At 46.3% G+C, this 15,367-nt stretch overlaps 1 protein-coding gene across 1 annotated transcript; it reads left to right on the plus strand.

The window, feature by feature from the left end:
- Window positions 1–8,367: 8,367 nt before the first annotated feature.
- LOC125551053 (LisH/CRA/RING-U-box domains-containing protein) lies at window positions 8,368–12,766 on the plus strand. The gene is made up of 7 exons (XM_048714208.2): window positions 8,368–8,757; window positions 8,931–9,125; window positions 10,972–11,094; window positions 11,625–11,810; window positions 11,954–12,087; window positions 12,192–12,378; window positions 12,494–12,766. Exons 1-7 carry the CDS (start codon window positions 8,458–8,460, stop codon window positions 12,593–12,595), a joined length of 1,227 nt encoding a protein of 408 aa, XP_048570165.1. The 5' UTR covers window positions 8,368–8,457; the 3' UTR covers window positions 12,596–12,766.
- Window positions 12,767–15,367: the final 2,601 nt, after the last annotated feature.

Genomic DNA, 15,367 nt, shown 5'->3' on the forward strand with positions numbered 1-15,367 from the left:
CGTATGTTGTTATGCGGTTTGACCGATAAAGATCTTCGTATAATATGTAGGAGCCAATATGAGCATCCAGGTTCCTCTATTGGTTATTGACAGGAGAGTGTCTCGGTCATGTCTACATAGTTCTCGAACCCGTAGGGTCCGCACGCTTAAAGTTCGATGACGGTTATATTATGAGTTTATGTGTTTTGATGTACCGGAGGAGTTCGGAGTCCCGGATGAGATCGGGGACATGACGAGGAGTCTCGAAATGGTCGAGACGTAAAGATCAATATATTGGACGACTATATTCGGACATCGGAAAGGTTTCGAGTGATTCGGGTATTTTCGGGAGTACCAGGGAGTTACGGGAATTCGTATTGGGCCTTAATGAGCCGTACGGGAAAGGAGAGAAAGGCCTCAAAGGGTGGCCGCACCCCTCCCCATGGGCTGGTCCGAATTGGACTAGGGAGGGGGGGCGCCCCCTTCCTTCCTTCTCCTTTTCCCTTCCCTTTCCTTCCCTCCAACTCCTACTACATGGAAGGGCTCCTAGTTCTACTAGGAAAGGGGGAATCCTACTCCCGGTGGGAGTAGGACTCCCCTAGGGCGCGCCATAGAGAGGGCCGGCCCTCCCCTCCTCCACTCCTTTATATACGGGGGCAGGGGGCACCCCAAAGACACACAAGTTGATCAGTTGATCTCTCCCAGCCATGTGCGGTGCCCCCCTCCACCATATTCCACCTCGATCATATCGTAGCGGTGCTTAGGCGAAGCCCTGCGTCGGTAGCAACATCATCACTGTCACCACGCCGTTGTGCTGACGGAACTCTCCCGTGAAGCTCTGCTGGATCGGAGTTCCGTGTGCTGAACTCAGAGGTGTCGTGCGTTCGCTACTTGGATCGGTCGGATCGTGAAGACGTTCGACTACATCAACCGCGTTGTGCTAACGCTTCCGCTTTCGGTCTACGAGGGTACGTGGACAACACTCTCCCCTCTTGTTGCTATGCATGACCATGATCTTGCGTGTGCGTAGGATTTTTTTTGAAATTACTACGTTCCCAACACGTACCCCCCAAACATCCAGGAGCACCATGAAAACCTAATTCCACCGCCGCAACCTTTTGTACCCGAGAGATCCCATCTTGGGGCCTTTTTCGGAGCTCCGCCGGAGGGGGCATTGATCACGGAGGGCCTCTACATCAACTCCATGGCCTCTCCGGTGATGTGTGAGTAGTTTACTTCAGACCTTCGGGTCCATAGTTATTAGCTAGATGGCTTCTTCTCTCTCTTTGAATCTCAATACAAAGTTCTCCTCGATCTTCTTGGAGATCTATTCGATGTAATCTTCTTTTGCGGTGTGTTTGTCGAGATCCAATGAATTGTGGGTTTATGATCCAGATTATCTATGAACAATATTTGAATCTTCTCTGAATTCTTTTATGTATGATTGGTTTATCTTTGCAAGTCTCTTTGAATTATCAGTTTGGTTTGGCCTACTAGATTGATCTTTCTTGCAATGGGAGAAGTGCTTAGCTTTGGGTTCAATCTTGTGGTGCTCGATCCCAGTGACAGAAAGGGAAACGACACGTATTGTATTGTTGCCATCGAGGATAAAAAGATGGGGTTTACATCATATTGCATGAGTTTATCCCTCTACATCATGTCATGTTGCTTAAGGCGTTACTCTGTTCTTATGAAATTAATACTCTAGATGCATGCTGGATAGCGGTCGATGTGTGCAGTAATAGTAGTAGATGCAGAATCGTTTCGGTCTACTTGTCACGGACGTGATGCCTATATACATGATCATACCTAGATATTCTCATAACTATGCTCAATTCTATCAATTGCTCGACAGTAATTCGTTTACCCACCGTAATACTTATGCTCTTGAGAGAATCCACTAGTGAAACCTATGGCCCCCAGGTCTATCTTCCATCATATTAATCTTACAACACTTATGCATTTCTATTGCCTTTTATTTTACTCTGAATCTTTATTTCTCTTTATCATAAAAATACCAAAAATATTATCTTATCATATCTATCAGATCTCACTCTCGTAAGTGACTGTGAAGGGATTGACAACCCCTTTATCGCATTGGTTGTGAGGTTCTTATTTGTTTGTGTAGGTGCGTGGGACTCAAGCATGATCTCCTACTGGATTGATACCTTGGTTCTCAAAAACTGAGGGAAATACTTACGCTACTTTACTGCATCACCCTTTCCTCTTCAAGGGAAAACTAACGCAGTGCTCAAGAGGTAGCATGTGCTATCAAACATCACAATGTAATTGGGTGATTATAAAGATGCTCTACAGGTGTCTCCGATGGTGTTTGTTGAGTTGGCATAGATCGAGATTAGGATTTGTCACTCCGTGTATCGGAGAGGTATCTCTGGGCCCTGTCGGTAATGCACATCACTATAAGCCTTGCAAGCATTGTGACTAATGAGTTAGTTGCGGGATGATGCATTACGGAACAAGTAAAGAGACTTGCCAGTAACGAGATTGAACTAGGTATGAGGATACCGATGATCGAATCTCGGGCAAGTAACATACCGATGACAAAGGGAACAACATACATTGTTATGCAGTTTGACCGATAAAGATCTTCGTAGAATATGTAGGAGCCAATATGAGCATCCATGTTCCACTATTTTTTATTGACCGGAGATGTGTCTCGGTCATGTCTACATAGTTCTCGAACCCGTAGGGTCCGCACGCTTAACGTTTGATGACGATTTGTATTATGAGTTATGTGATTTGATGACCGAAGTTTGTTCGGAGTCCCGGATGAGATCGGGGACATGACGAGGAGTCTCGAAATGGTCGAGAGGTAAAGATCGATATATTGGAAGGCTATATTCGGACATCGGAAAGGTTCCCAGTGGTTTGGGTATTTTTCGGAGTATCGGAGAGTTACAGGAATTCGCCGAGAGAAGTATTGGGCCTTATTGGGCCATACGGGAATAGAGGAGGCAGGCCAAAGGTAAGGAGGCGTGCCCCCCATGGGTCCGAATTGGACTAGGGGAAAGGGGGCGGCGCCCCCCTTGCCCTTTCCTACTCCCTCTCTCTTTCCCTCTTTCTTCTCTCCTACTCCGGAAAGGAGAAGGGGAATCCTACTAGGACTTGGGAGTCCTAGTAGGACTCCCCACACTTGGCGTGCCCCCTCTAGGGCTGGCCTTCTCCTCCCTCCTTTATATACATGGGCAGGGGACACCCCAAAGGCACGACATACAATCTCTTAGCCGTGTGCGGTGCCCCCTTCCACAATTACACACCTCAGTCATATCGTCGTAGTGCTTAGGCGAAGCCCTGCGCTGGTAACTTCATCATCACCGTCACCAAGCCGTCGTGCTGACAAAATTCTCCCTCGGCCTCAACTGGATCAAGAGTACAAGGGACGTCACCGAGCTGAACGTATGCAGATCGCGGAGGTGCCGTATCTTTGGTGCTAGGATCGGACGGATCATGAAGATCTACGACTGCATCAACCGCGTTGTCATAACGCTTCCGCTTATGGTCTACAAGGGTACGTGGACAACACTCTCCCCTCTCGTTGTTGTGCATCACCATGATCTTGCGTGTGCGTAGGATTTTTTTTTAAATTACTGCGTTCCCCAACAGAATTTCCTCCATAATCCGAAATGGGCTTCGATGCATAGGAATAACTCACAGAGGGCAACAAAGCCTGAGATGTGCAGAATCAAACCTGGCGTGAGGTTATGCAGTTGGATGCCATAAAATTCCAATAACCCCCAGAGGAAGGGATGGATTGGAAATCCCAGGCCCCGTAAAAGAAACGGGATGAAGCACACCCTCTCCTCCTTGTTGGGGTTGGGGAAATTCTCAGCCATCACGTCGTTGCCGATTGAATATAATCCCGCTCAAACAGGAACTAGATCTGCGAGGGGGAGGTAGCCTTGCGTATGGAGCCGGCTTAGTTGAAGATGAGGCACGGAGCAACTCTGCCAATATCCCTCTTGAGGGCCATGGGGGCGTGAAGAGGAGCATGGGGCGCTGGCCATGACGAAGGCTTTGTTTTGTGGCTAGACTTGGCCGTTTTTTCCTTCTGCGCGGTGTGAGATGGCCTTGGGAGATCCATATCCCTTTATATAGGTGCCGCCCAAATGTGGTGGAGGGTTTATTTGAGAAAAAGCGTGGACCGTTCATATTCATCCTATGCGCGAAAGTCTAAGCGACACCATGGGGATTGTAAAAGACATTGAGGTTGTCGCCAGATTATCACTAGTCCGGTGGAGAACCCACCTTGCAAAGCCGAAGACATGGGCCGAATATTACATCGTCATTGAAGGAAAGTTCGGGGGCTATTGAGGGAGTCCTGGATTATGGGGTCCTCGGGTGTCTGGGTTGTGTAGCTTGGGCCGGACTGATGGGCCATGAAGATACAAGATAGAAGACCTTCCCCCGTGTCCAGGTGGGACTCTCCTTTGCGTGGATGGCAAGTCTAGCGTCCGGATGTGTGTTTTCCTTTCTCTGTAAACCGACTTTGTACAACCCTAGGCCCCTCCGGTGTCTATATAAACCGGAGGGTTTAGTCCGTAGAGGCCATCAGAATTCATACAGGCTAGACATCTAGGGTTTAGCCATTACGATCTCCAGGTAGATCAACTCTTGTAATCCCTATACTCATCAAATACAATCAAGCAAGATGTAGGGTTTTACCTCCATCAAGAGGGCCCGAACCTAGGTAAACACCGTGTCTCCCTTGTCTCCTGTTATCTTCGATCCTCAGACGCACAGTTCCGGACTCCTTACCCGAGATCGGCCGGTTTTGACACCGACAATAAGTTCCATTACATAATATATTTCTTAGTGGTCATTATATAGTAATAGTTTTCAACATTGGTCTGATCATGTTCGTCCTATAATTCAAGGCATCTAAGCTTCAATACGTGACAATTTGGGTAACTACTCCTCAATCATAGCAACCATTTCTTCATACTGGTCGCACTTAAACACAACCTCTTTTTGAGTCGTCGGCCTTTATCGCACATGGATCCAGACTCGGGTCCTTTGCATCACTTCGATGCAATGTCTCGCGACCTGGGCTCACCCAGCACGCGTGTGCGCCCGACTCAGCGTGAAGCAGGCCCGACATTGACACGTGGGGCGGTCAGGGATTTGGTTGTCCGGCTTTGTTTGCGTACATTTGGACCGGTGTGTTGCATGCCCGGGCACCGCACGATGCCTTTAACCGAGCTCTACCTACCTCGTCCTCGCCATCGTTGGCCCGCCCATGTGCCGCTTTCCCTGGTTGTTTATATTTCCCATTTCGTTTAACTTAACCACATGTGCCGCTTTGATACAAATGCAATATGAGTATGTATTGCTTCTATCTATCGATAGAAAGGCCGACCACAACCCACACGGTAATATTTGTCATTCCGGCCACCCAACCATAAACAGACTAATCACACAATGCTCTTTTCTAGGGCCTTATGGGTGAAGTGGTGTGTAGTCGAAATTCACACAAGACCACTAGATAATTACACCACAATACAATATCAAAATAATAGACTTTCAACCTCACAAGATTACTATAACAAGATTATCCCATGTCCTCAATAACTTAACAAACTTCTCACAACACATCATATGGATCATGATTAGTGGAGATGTATAGATAAATAACAATCTGAAGGTATGAATCTTTCATTGATAATACTTCTAAGCATCAATTACAAGTAGAAATCAACACTATAAACTACTCTGAGCAATGGATCTGAGAAGAAATTTCATAGAACAAATAGATGGGATGAAGGGGGGTGATGAATATGACGAAATTGATGAAGATGTTGATGGGGATGATGATCCCAATGACGATGGAGTGTTGGTGATGATGATTGCTTCAAATACCCCTCTAGAGAGATGGATCTCCAGTAGAATCAGCCTACTAGAGGGAGAAAGCCCCCCTCCTCGGTTCCGCCTCGCATACGGTGGTGGAAAAATCCACACAAGTTTTAGGTCAAATAGGAATTTATAGCCATAGGGAGTCGAGAGGCGGTGGACAGGGCGTGTGGTGGCCCCCTCTGGCCCATCTTTTGGCCTCCGGCTTCTTTCATTCGGGAAACGATTTCATAAAATGTTTAGGTCATTTGGAGCTTCGAAAAAATCATTTTTCTTTGATACTTTGTTTTGCCATGTTTCGAGTTGTCCGATATTTTCCTGGTAATTTCTATCTCTATGTGCAAAGTAAAGGAAAAAAGACAGTAGAATTGAGCAATAATGTGCAAAATATCATTAATACCGGGTAAATTATAATTAAAAAATAGTGATGCAAAATGGACGTATCACTTGCTTACCAAGAAGTGTCGAATTCCCCCTACCTCAAGACAAGTGATGTACTGTACTTCCTTGGTCCCATAATATAAGAGTGTTTTTAAAACTAGTGTAGTGTAAAAAACGCTCTTATATTATGAGACGGAGGAAGTACCATTTAGCGTGTCCTCATCTTTTTATGTACCATCATGCCCCATAGTGTCAGGGTCGCACATGTACTTTGCTGGATCATAGTTTCAACACCACAACGTTCCTCCAAGCCTATCATTCATGCCTTTGAAGGTGCGTCCACTGCCCCTATCATTCATGTCCACTCAGCCACCACGAACACCTCAGACATTGCCTCTCCCCTTCTCGATGCCAAAATAAAGAGGCCCGTTGAATTTTTTATTCGTCATGTTCCTCGATGCACACTCCTCGTGCTAATGTCCCATCTTCCCGCAAGCATGACAAAAGGTTAGCTTCTTGAATTTAACATGATAAAGTTCAGTCTCCCTTTTTCTTTGTGGAACTAAAAAAGCGTGTGAGTTTCTTATTTACACCAAGTCTCACTTTGATCCTGATGTCCCATAAATCCATTGAGGAGAGTAGTCTGGATCTCTTGCACTTCCCTAACCTTTCACCATGTTTTCCAGAAAATGTTTATTTTTTAACAATCCATTGAGGAGAATTTGGCACCATGTCTCCAAACAATCCAACTTGACCTTCTCTGGGTTGGTAAAGCCACCATATTCAGCCATCAGAAGAGCAAATCTATTGAAATCCCATGGTTGATGATGCATAGCTTTGTTCTAGTCATCCAAGCAGTGAAATTGTACCGAGAACATATATGGATTAATTCTCATCCATACGACCTCCTGAGCCAGATTCCACGCCACCCTCATTATCAACGATGAATGCACTCTGACCAGAACTTGTTTTCGTCAACAATTTAGCCAGGGCGAGCCACTTGGGCTTCTCTTCTGTTGCATCCACCTCATCCTCCTAGATAAGGTCATCTGCAGGTGCAATCTTTCTAGGAGTTTACTCCAATCTTCGTCCCTAACAAGATCCTTCCACCGAATTTGCCATAGCTCCTGAACTATGTTGAACTGTCTTCAAACCCCCAAACCTTAGCCACCCGAGTCACCAGCCTAGGCGAAGACGTCTAAAAAACAGTAAGGGGCCGAGCGTGAGTCAAGGGGAAGTCGATTGGTCGTAGCACCGGATATGGAAACTCGTGGCGGCGTGCCGTAGGAAGGGCTGGAGAACCCTATGTCAAAACCCTAGGAAAAGTCACAGGATTCTACCCATCCAGAAAGAATATATTACTATAACCTTTATGCAAACACTAATGTCTACCATAGTCTTTCACAATCTCACTTTTCCAAACATAGCATAATTTATTTACTACTCCATTTTGCAGTAGGCCTCTGTTTTGCTTTATCTCAGGGGAGCACAAGCGCTGGACCTGCAGTAATTAAGCCAAAAACATGATCACATTAGTATCGTACAACATTACAAAAACCTCTCCTCATCCCCTTTGCCGGCCTCTTTTTGTTCTCCAGCAAATCCACAAGCCCTCGAAGTTTACTTAGGTCTTCATCCCCGAGCCCACGTGAGCCAGGTCCTTCCGCCAAATTTGCCATAACCCCCGAACTATCTTGACATGTCTTCAAAGACCCATACGCTGGCCACCCGAGTCACCAGCCAAGACGAAGATTAGCCTAGGAGGTAGCGAGGGGGCAAGCTTGAGTCCAGGGGAAGTCGATAGCGTCGGATATGGAAACTCGTGATGGCGTGATAGCGGATGGGCTGAAGAATCCTAGGTCGAAACCCTAGGGAAAGTCGTGAGGTACTACCTATCCGCAGAGAATATATTAGTATAACCTTTAAGCAACACTAATGTCTACCATAGTCTTTCACAATCTCATCTTTCGAACATGACATAATTTATCTACTACTTCATTTTACAGTAGGCCTTTGTTTTGCTTTATTTTCGAGAAGCACAAGTGTTGGACCAGCAGTAATTTAAGCCAAAAACAAGATCACATCAGTATCCGGACAGGGTCACAAAAACCTCTCCTCATCTCCTCTGCCGGCCTCTTTTTATTCTGCAGCAAATCCACAAGCCCTCCCCCTCTCTCTCCCCTCTTTCTCGGTGTGAGTCACAACAGAGCGAGAGAAAGGGAAAAAAAGATGGAGATGGCCATCGACACGCCATCGCCGTCGCCGTCCGTCTCGCCGGCGCCGTCGGCGGCGGCGGGGCGGCAGACGCGCGCGGCGGAGTCGGTGCGGCTGGAGCACCAGCTGGTGCGTGTGCCCCTGGAGGCCCTCAGGGCCACCGCCCGCACCAACCACCGACTCGCCGAGAAGGAGATCGCCGCCGTCCTCTCCTCCGCCTCCTCGGCCGCCGCTGCCCCCGGAGAAAGCGGCTCCGCCGCCGCCGTTGACCACCTCACCTCCCTCGTCTCCCGCCTCCACGGCCTCAAGCGCAAGGCACTGTCCCCCCAAATACACACATCCTCCCATCTCTCGCCCAATCATACTTGCCTCAGAAAAGATCCCAACTTTCTAGCTAATCAGTTCGTGCTTCTTGATTCTGCTGCAAAGATCGTGTCTCTTTTGTTGTTCCATTTGCTGACAAATTGGTTCCTGATGATGACCATCAGATGGAGGAGGGTGCGAGGGCGGAGGAGCTCCAGGTGCAGAGGTGTCGTGCCCGGCTGGACCGGCTGGCTGCCGCCAGCGCCGGTGACGACGCCGAGTGGGAGGACATACGTCTGAAGCGCATCCTAGTTGATTACATGCTCCGGATGTCCTACTACGACACCGCCACCAAGCTCGCCGAAACCTCTGGCATTCAGGTATAAGAATGGTGCAAGAAGGGCATCCCAACATGGGATTCTGGTTGATTGCTCGATTCATGTAGCTACATGCTTCTGTTTAGGAAAGTAGAACTATGCAAACTGTGACTAGGGTGAACAGAACCTGGCAGCGAAAGTGCGTCGATGTCTATCTTACCAAGAAAATTCATGGTTGTTTGAGGATAATATATTACTGTAATATATGTTATAGCAGCAGCGAGTAGACGGATACCCTGGAGGTCTGTGCCCGGCGTGGCTGCCCTGGATGCATCGTTCTGGCACGGGTGAGCTGCCAAGCGAAAGCTCCACGCTTTGGTGGCGATGCCCGCCGCTGTCCTTTTTGAGGACGTAGTTGTGGTTCTCTCCGAATCAGGGTTCCGGGTGAAGACTCCTGTCTGTTTAGGGCTTGGCAGCGGCTACGCTTGCACCATTCTCCCTCCTCAGGGCGTTGTCGTGGAGCATAGGTGTTCTAGGGCATTGCGTGGCATTGTCTTCAGACCTTTCTGTATTCTTTGTCGGCAGCGAAGTCGTGTGCGTTTTATGTTGTCCACTCATCCAAGGATCGGCTGTGTAAGAGGGTTGCCTCACTACTTTCTATTGTTTGGCTGTGTACTTTGGTTTGTGCTTTATCTATAAAGCGGGCGAAGCCTATTTCGAGAGTAGACGGATACTAGACTGGCTGGCATATAATTTTGATCTGCATTTAAGAAAATAGCGTAGGGATTGCTCCTCAATTCTAGTGGAATTACATATCAGTTAAAGCCCAAATAAAATTGAAGAGTCCCCGAACCAACTTCTTTTCCATGGGTACTCCGTCAACTGGTGGTGTTATTCTCTGTACTTGGCTGGGGATCAAGTGTCCCTATGTTGGTGGGGGTGCACTGACACTAACCCACTAGGGTTCGTCTCCTGTGAGGAATTTAGTCTGCAAAGTGAATCATTTACTGGTATCTCGGTCCCTCCTCTTTAAGCAATGCCACCGGGTGCTGGTGCCTAGTAGGTCGAGTACTGTCTGTTTTACTGATGTCTTGACTAGCTGCATGAATCTACCCCAGTCGAGTTTTGATCTTCCAAGGGTTCCACTAACCACCCTCCTAAATAAGGAGATTTTATTGGTTTCTTATTGCTCTATAGGCTTGCAATGCCTTTCTTCGAAGACAGTTGGGTTGTGTTATGTCTATTTAGTCTGCTACATTACGGTTTCTGCTTTCATTTGCCTGGATGGTTTTATACAAATTATGCGTAATGGAGATGGCATAATTTAATTCTCTTCCTTTTGCACTTACCATTATTATTGAGTTGTCCAGCTATAATCCTGACATTCTGCTTTGTGCTTTTGGTTTTCTCTAAGGTTTCCACATAACCTCCCTCCTAAATAAGGAGATTTTATCGGTTCCTTATTGCACTACAGACTTGCAATGCCTTTTTTATGAGGACAGTTGGTCGAAGACAGATGGGTTGTGTTATGTCTATTTATGCTGCTACATCACAGTTTCTGCTTTCATTTGCTTGGAAGGTTTTAGTCAAGTTATGTGTAATGGGGATGGCTTTATTTAATTCTATTCCTTTTGCACTTACCATTATTATTGAGTTGTCCAGCTATATTCCTGACATTCTGCTTTGCACGATTTATGTGCCAGTAGACCATGGCATGTTGCTTTGTGCATGCTATTACCTAAACAAGAAGCTAAAATAAGAGTTATCTGTATTGGTTCTAAATGCCTTTTGTAATTATGATAATAAGAGAGTTGTTATCTACCGGATCATGTTTACAAGATAGAACCTATAGCATTTATCTGCAGTCACAGATATTCTTCGGCATAACCATTCAACTCTTTATATGCAGGACCTCGTTGATATTGATGTTTTTCTTGATGCAAAAAGAGTGATTGATTCTCTTCGGAATAAGGAAATAGCTCCTGCTTTAGCTTGGTGTGCAGAAAATAAGTCCCGGTTAAAGAAATCAAAGGTTTGTGTTACTTGTGCTATATCATTATTGATGATGTCTGCCGTTCCCATAGCAGTGAGATGGAGTAAAGAATCTCTCCATATGATAGAGCATTGGTGAATGGGATGCTTGCATCGTTTATTAATGATGGTTCTGATAGCTCATCAATCATGTAGGTTGCTTGTTGAAATTATTCACCTTTGTAATTTCTTAATCACTTTATGCGGGTACAGATAATCTCAGTAATTATAATATTGTGGCATGACTTTTGTGAAATGCTCGCCTTTATATACTCCAAATCGGACGATGAAGGTAATTTGTTACACCTTCGTGCGTGAAAGCATACAAGCCTAAAGAAAAAGGTTAAATATTATGGGAGGATGCATGGTATATAGCCGAGCAAGGCATCAGTGTGTTCCTCTTTACATTTTCCATGTAAATAGAGCAAAACCAGATTTTGCTAGCTTCTGGCTGCCATATAGCACTTCTTTATCTCGACATTTTATTTTGTTCTGGTACGTCATAGTGTCTTGTTATTGTTTACCCTGCAGAGTAAGCTCGAGTTTTTACTGCGACTTCAGGAGTTTGTGGAACTAGTCAAGGCTAAGAACTTCCTGCAGGCTATATCATATGCTCGGAAATACCTTGCTCCCTGGGGGTCTACCCACATGAAAGAATTGCAGCGTGTTACAGCAACACTGGTTTTTAGGAGCAGTACAAACTGTGCTCAATACAAGGTTAGCAGCATTGTCTATGTCCTCGTGTTTTGTTGTGCCTGCATCAGAAATATGATAGCAGCTGGACTAAGATGTAGGTGCTCAAGCATCATTGGTAAATTGGGCTCCTGGTACCTTGCTGATACCTTCTGTTTTTCTCGCAGGTCTTATTTGAGCAAAATCAGTGGGATTCTCTTGTGGATCAGTTTAAGCAAGAATTCTACAAACTATATGGCATGACGCTTGAGCCGTTGCTAAACATCTACCTGCAAGCAGGCCTGACAGCTCTCAAGACTCCGTATCCTTTACATGATCGATACTTTTCTTTTCTTTTTCACTGGTTACAAACTCCAAATCTGCTTCCAGGGCAATATCTTGTTTACCCTCCTTGACCTTGCAAAGATTCTGCTTCGAGGGCAACTGCCCCAAAGAAGACCCCTTGTCGCTGGACGGCTTCCGGAAACTCGCAGAGCCACTGCCCTTCTCAAAGCAGCACCACTCGAAGCTTGTCTGCCACATAACCAAGGAACTGATGGACACCGAGAATCCGCCGCTTGTCCTGCCCAACGGCTACGTGTATAGCACCAAGGTACGCGCCAAGCCAACCCACTTCTGCTCCCCCCAAATCTTGATACCTCAACCATTCACACTGAATCCAGAACTTAAAATTTGCTGCTTGTGTTGTCTGGTGTTGCAAATCCCAGGCCCTTGATGAGATGGCCAAGAAGAATGGGGGCAAGATCATATGCCCAAGGACAGGAGAAGAATGCAACTACACCGACCTCGTCAAGGCTTACATCTCATGATCATGGTGACCCCTTCGTAGCTCGTCTTGGGTGATGGATGGTTGATGAGAATTGCCAGTCTGAATGTACATAGAATGAATGGATGGATCTGAACATTGTCGTGCGGTTAATTTGAGTTGTAGTGCAAAGCAAAAGAACCCACCGAAATTGAAACTGCAGATTGCGCTTTTCCATCGGTTAATTTTCCTGGTTGAATGGATGAATTTCTGCCGAATTTAAACATTCAAAAGGATGTTAGGGCATCTCCAATGCCGACCCTCAAACCATCCGTATCCATCCGGACGCAGCTGTTCGGACTCCGCAAGCCATTCAACGATGACGCTCATTGGCCCACGGAGCAGTCCGGACTCCCGCAACATCGAAAGAAACTAGGGGGCTGCCATGTAGGACTCCCACACCCCTGGCCCACCAAAAATTGAGACGAAGCCCGTGCTTTTGTAGCTGCCCGCATTATTTTCGTGGCAAAAATCTCTCATTCTCTTTTTTCATCCCGTCGCTCTTCACTAAATTCCCACCCTTTTCCTCACTCTTTTTTTCTCTTCCGCCACCAACCCATGGACCTGAAGGAGACCTTGCCAGAGACGGAGGTGATGGAGGATCTGAGCATCTCGCTCGCCCGAAAGGTCAACTCGGCGACACAGCAAAATCATCGCGTCAAAGCGAAGGCCGCAAAGGAGAAAAAACTCAAGAAGCGGAAGGTCGACGGAGGGCGTATTGGTGGCGGACGAGGCGGTGTGCATGTGGTCGCGGACATGGTGGAGGTCGGGGCGGCATGGGCGGCGGGGCCTCGTCAACCGTGTAGACGCCGCCACGGGCGGAACATTACAAGGCCGCGTACTTCTACGCTGCCAAGCAGCTTGGTAGGCAGTCCCCGGCATCCCCCGTCGTGTCGTTCATCATTGATATCAACGCGGCGCCGGTGCTTTCCTCCGAGTGTTCGTCCCTGCCGCTTGTCCGGATGCGGACGATTGGTGTGGAGCAGATGGGTGCCCGCACGTTGTTCGCTAGTATGCCAAAAGCGAGAGAGCCGGCGTACGACAACATGAACAGGGCGATGTACGGGATGATCCACAAGGGAGGCGACGAAGGAGGTTCCTATGAGGGCGGATAGGTGGATGACTCGGAGCCCACCCAGTCTGGCACCTACAACCAGCCAGGTACGCAACAGTACACCCAGTCTGACACCTACACCCACCCGGGCACGCATCAGGACTACAACCAGCTAGGCATGGACACACAACAAACATGATTGGGCCATCGAATAGTAGGAGGAGGAGGACGCGCGACGATGATGATCCACATGATTTCGGTGGCGATTCAAATAAAAGGGGTAGAGGAGAAAGCTTCAACATGCGGGAGGACGAGCTGTTGTGCGATGCATGGTTGGCTACTAGCCTCAATTTGATCCATGGCACAAAAGCGAAAGGGCACAATCTTTTGTGCCAACATTCATACTTGGTTCCATGAACACAAACATTTTGCGCCCTACTCCGACGCGGTCATCCCCAACCGTGAATTAAAGTCCCTGAACCATCGATGATACACCATCCAAAAGCCGCGTCAAAGTATTGCGGCCACTTGAGGCGATTCATGGCGCGGTGGCCTAGTGGTGCGCAGATCACCAAGCAAGTAAGTTGTTAATATGTGTACAACACTTGCCGGATATGCATTATTTTGTAGATCATTTGTAACCGGATATGCATAGTTTTGTAGCCATATACGTATGCGTTGTTGTGTAGATCATTTGTAGCCGTATATGCATAATTGTGTAGCCGGATATGTATGCATTGTTGTGTAGGTCATTCGTAGCCGGATATGCATAATTTTATACTTTCTCCATTCCACAATGTAGTGCATATAGGTTTTTTGGAAAGTACAACTTTGTAGACTTTGACCAAGTTTGTAGAGTAAAACATATATATGTAGAATACTAAATATATATCCTTAGATACATCACAAGACGTACTTTCATATTGTATATTTGGTATTGTTGATATAAATAGCTTTCTCTACAAACTTGGTCAAAGTTTGTAAAGTTTGACTTTCCTGAGAATTTATATGCAATACATTATGAAATGGAGAGAGTAGATCATTTGTAACTGGATATGCATAATTTTGTAGTCGGATATGTATGCATTGTTGTGTAGGTCATTTTGTAGCAGGATATGCATAGTTTTGTAGATCATTTGTAGCCGGATCTGCATAGTTTTGTAGCCGGATATGTATGTATTGTTGTGTAGATCATTTGTAACCGGATATGCATAGTTTTGCGGTCAGATATGTATTCATTGTTGTGTAGATCATTTGTAGCCGGATATGCATAGTTCTATAGCCGGATAAGCATAGTTGACAATGTTTTATTTTATAGTCTTCTCATGCGTGTAGTGTGTTCAAGAAGTTGGAGAAGATTTTTTTTACCATCATGCATTATTGATTGAAGTTGAATGAACAACCCAAGTGAAATCTATATATTGCCAAGACCGCCGCTGAAAGGATCGATACGATCGATTAGAGGGGGGTGGTGAATAGGAGACTACAAATTTTAATCTTTCTTGTAGATTTTAAGGCTTAGCGGATAAAAGAGTTCACTAGATATGCAACTAGGTGAATGCAACCTATGTGACAAGCAAGCTCCAAGAAGAAAGGCTAGGCAACAAACTACTTAGCAAGCCAACAAGTATACACCAACTAAGAAAGGTGGGGGAAAGGATTAACCACAAGTGAGACGAGGACGCGGATTTTAACCCGAAGTTCACTCTTCCTTGGGGAAGA

The sequence above is a fragment of the Triticum urartu genome, chromosome 1A (assembly GCF_056163025.1).
Source record: "Triticum urartu cultivar PI428250 chromosome 1A, HENAU_Tu73, whole genome shotgun sequence".
Lineage (NCBI taxonomy): Eukaryota > Viridiplantae > Streptophyta > Magnoliopsida > Poales > Poaceae > Triticum > Triticum urartu.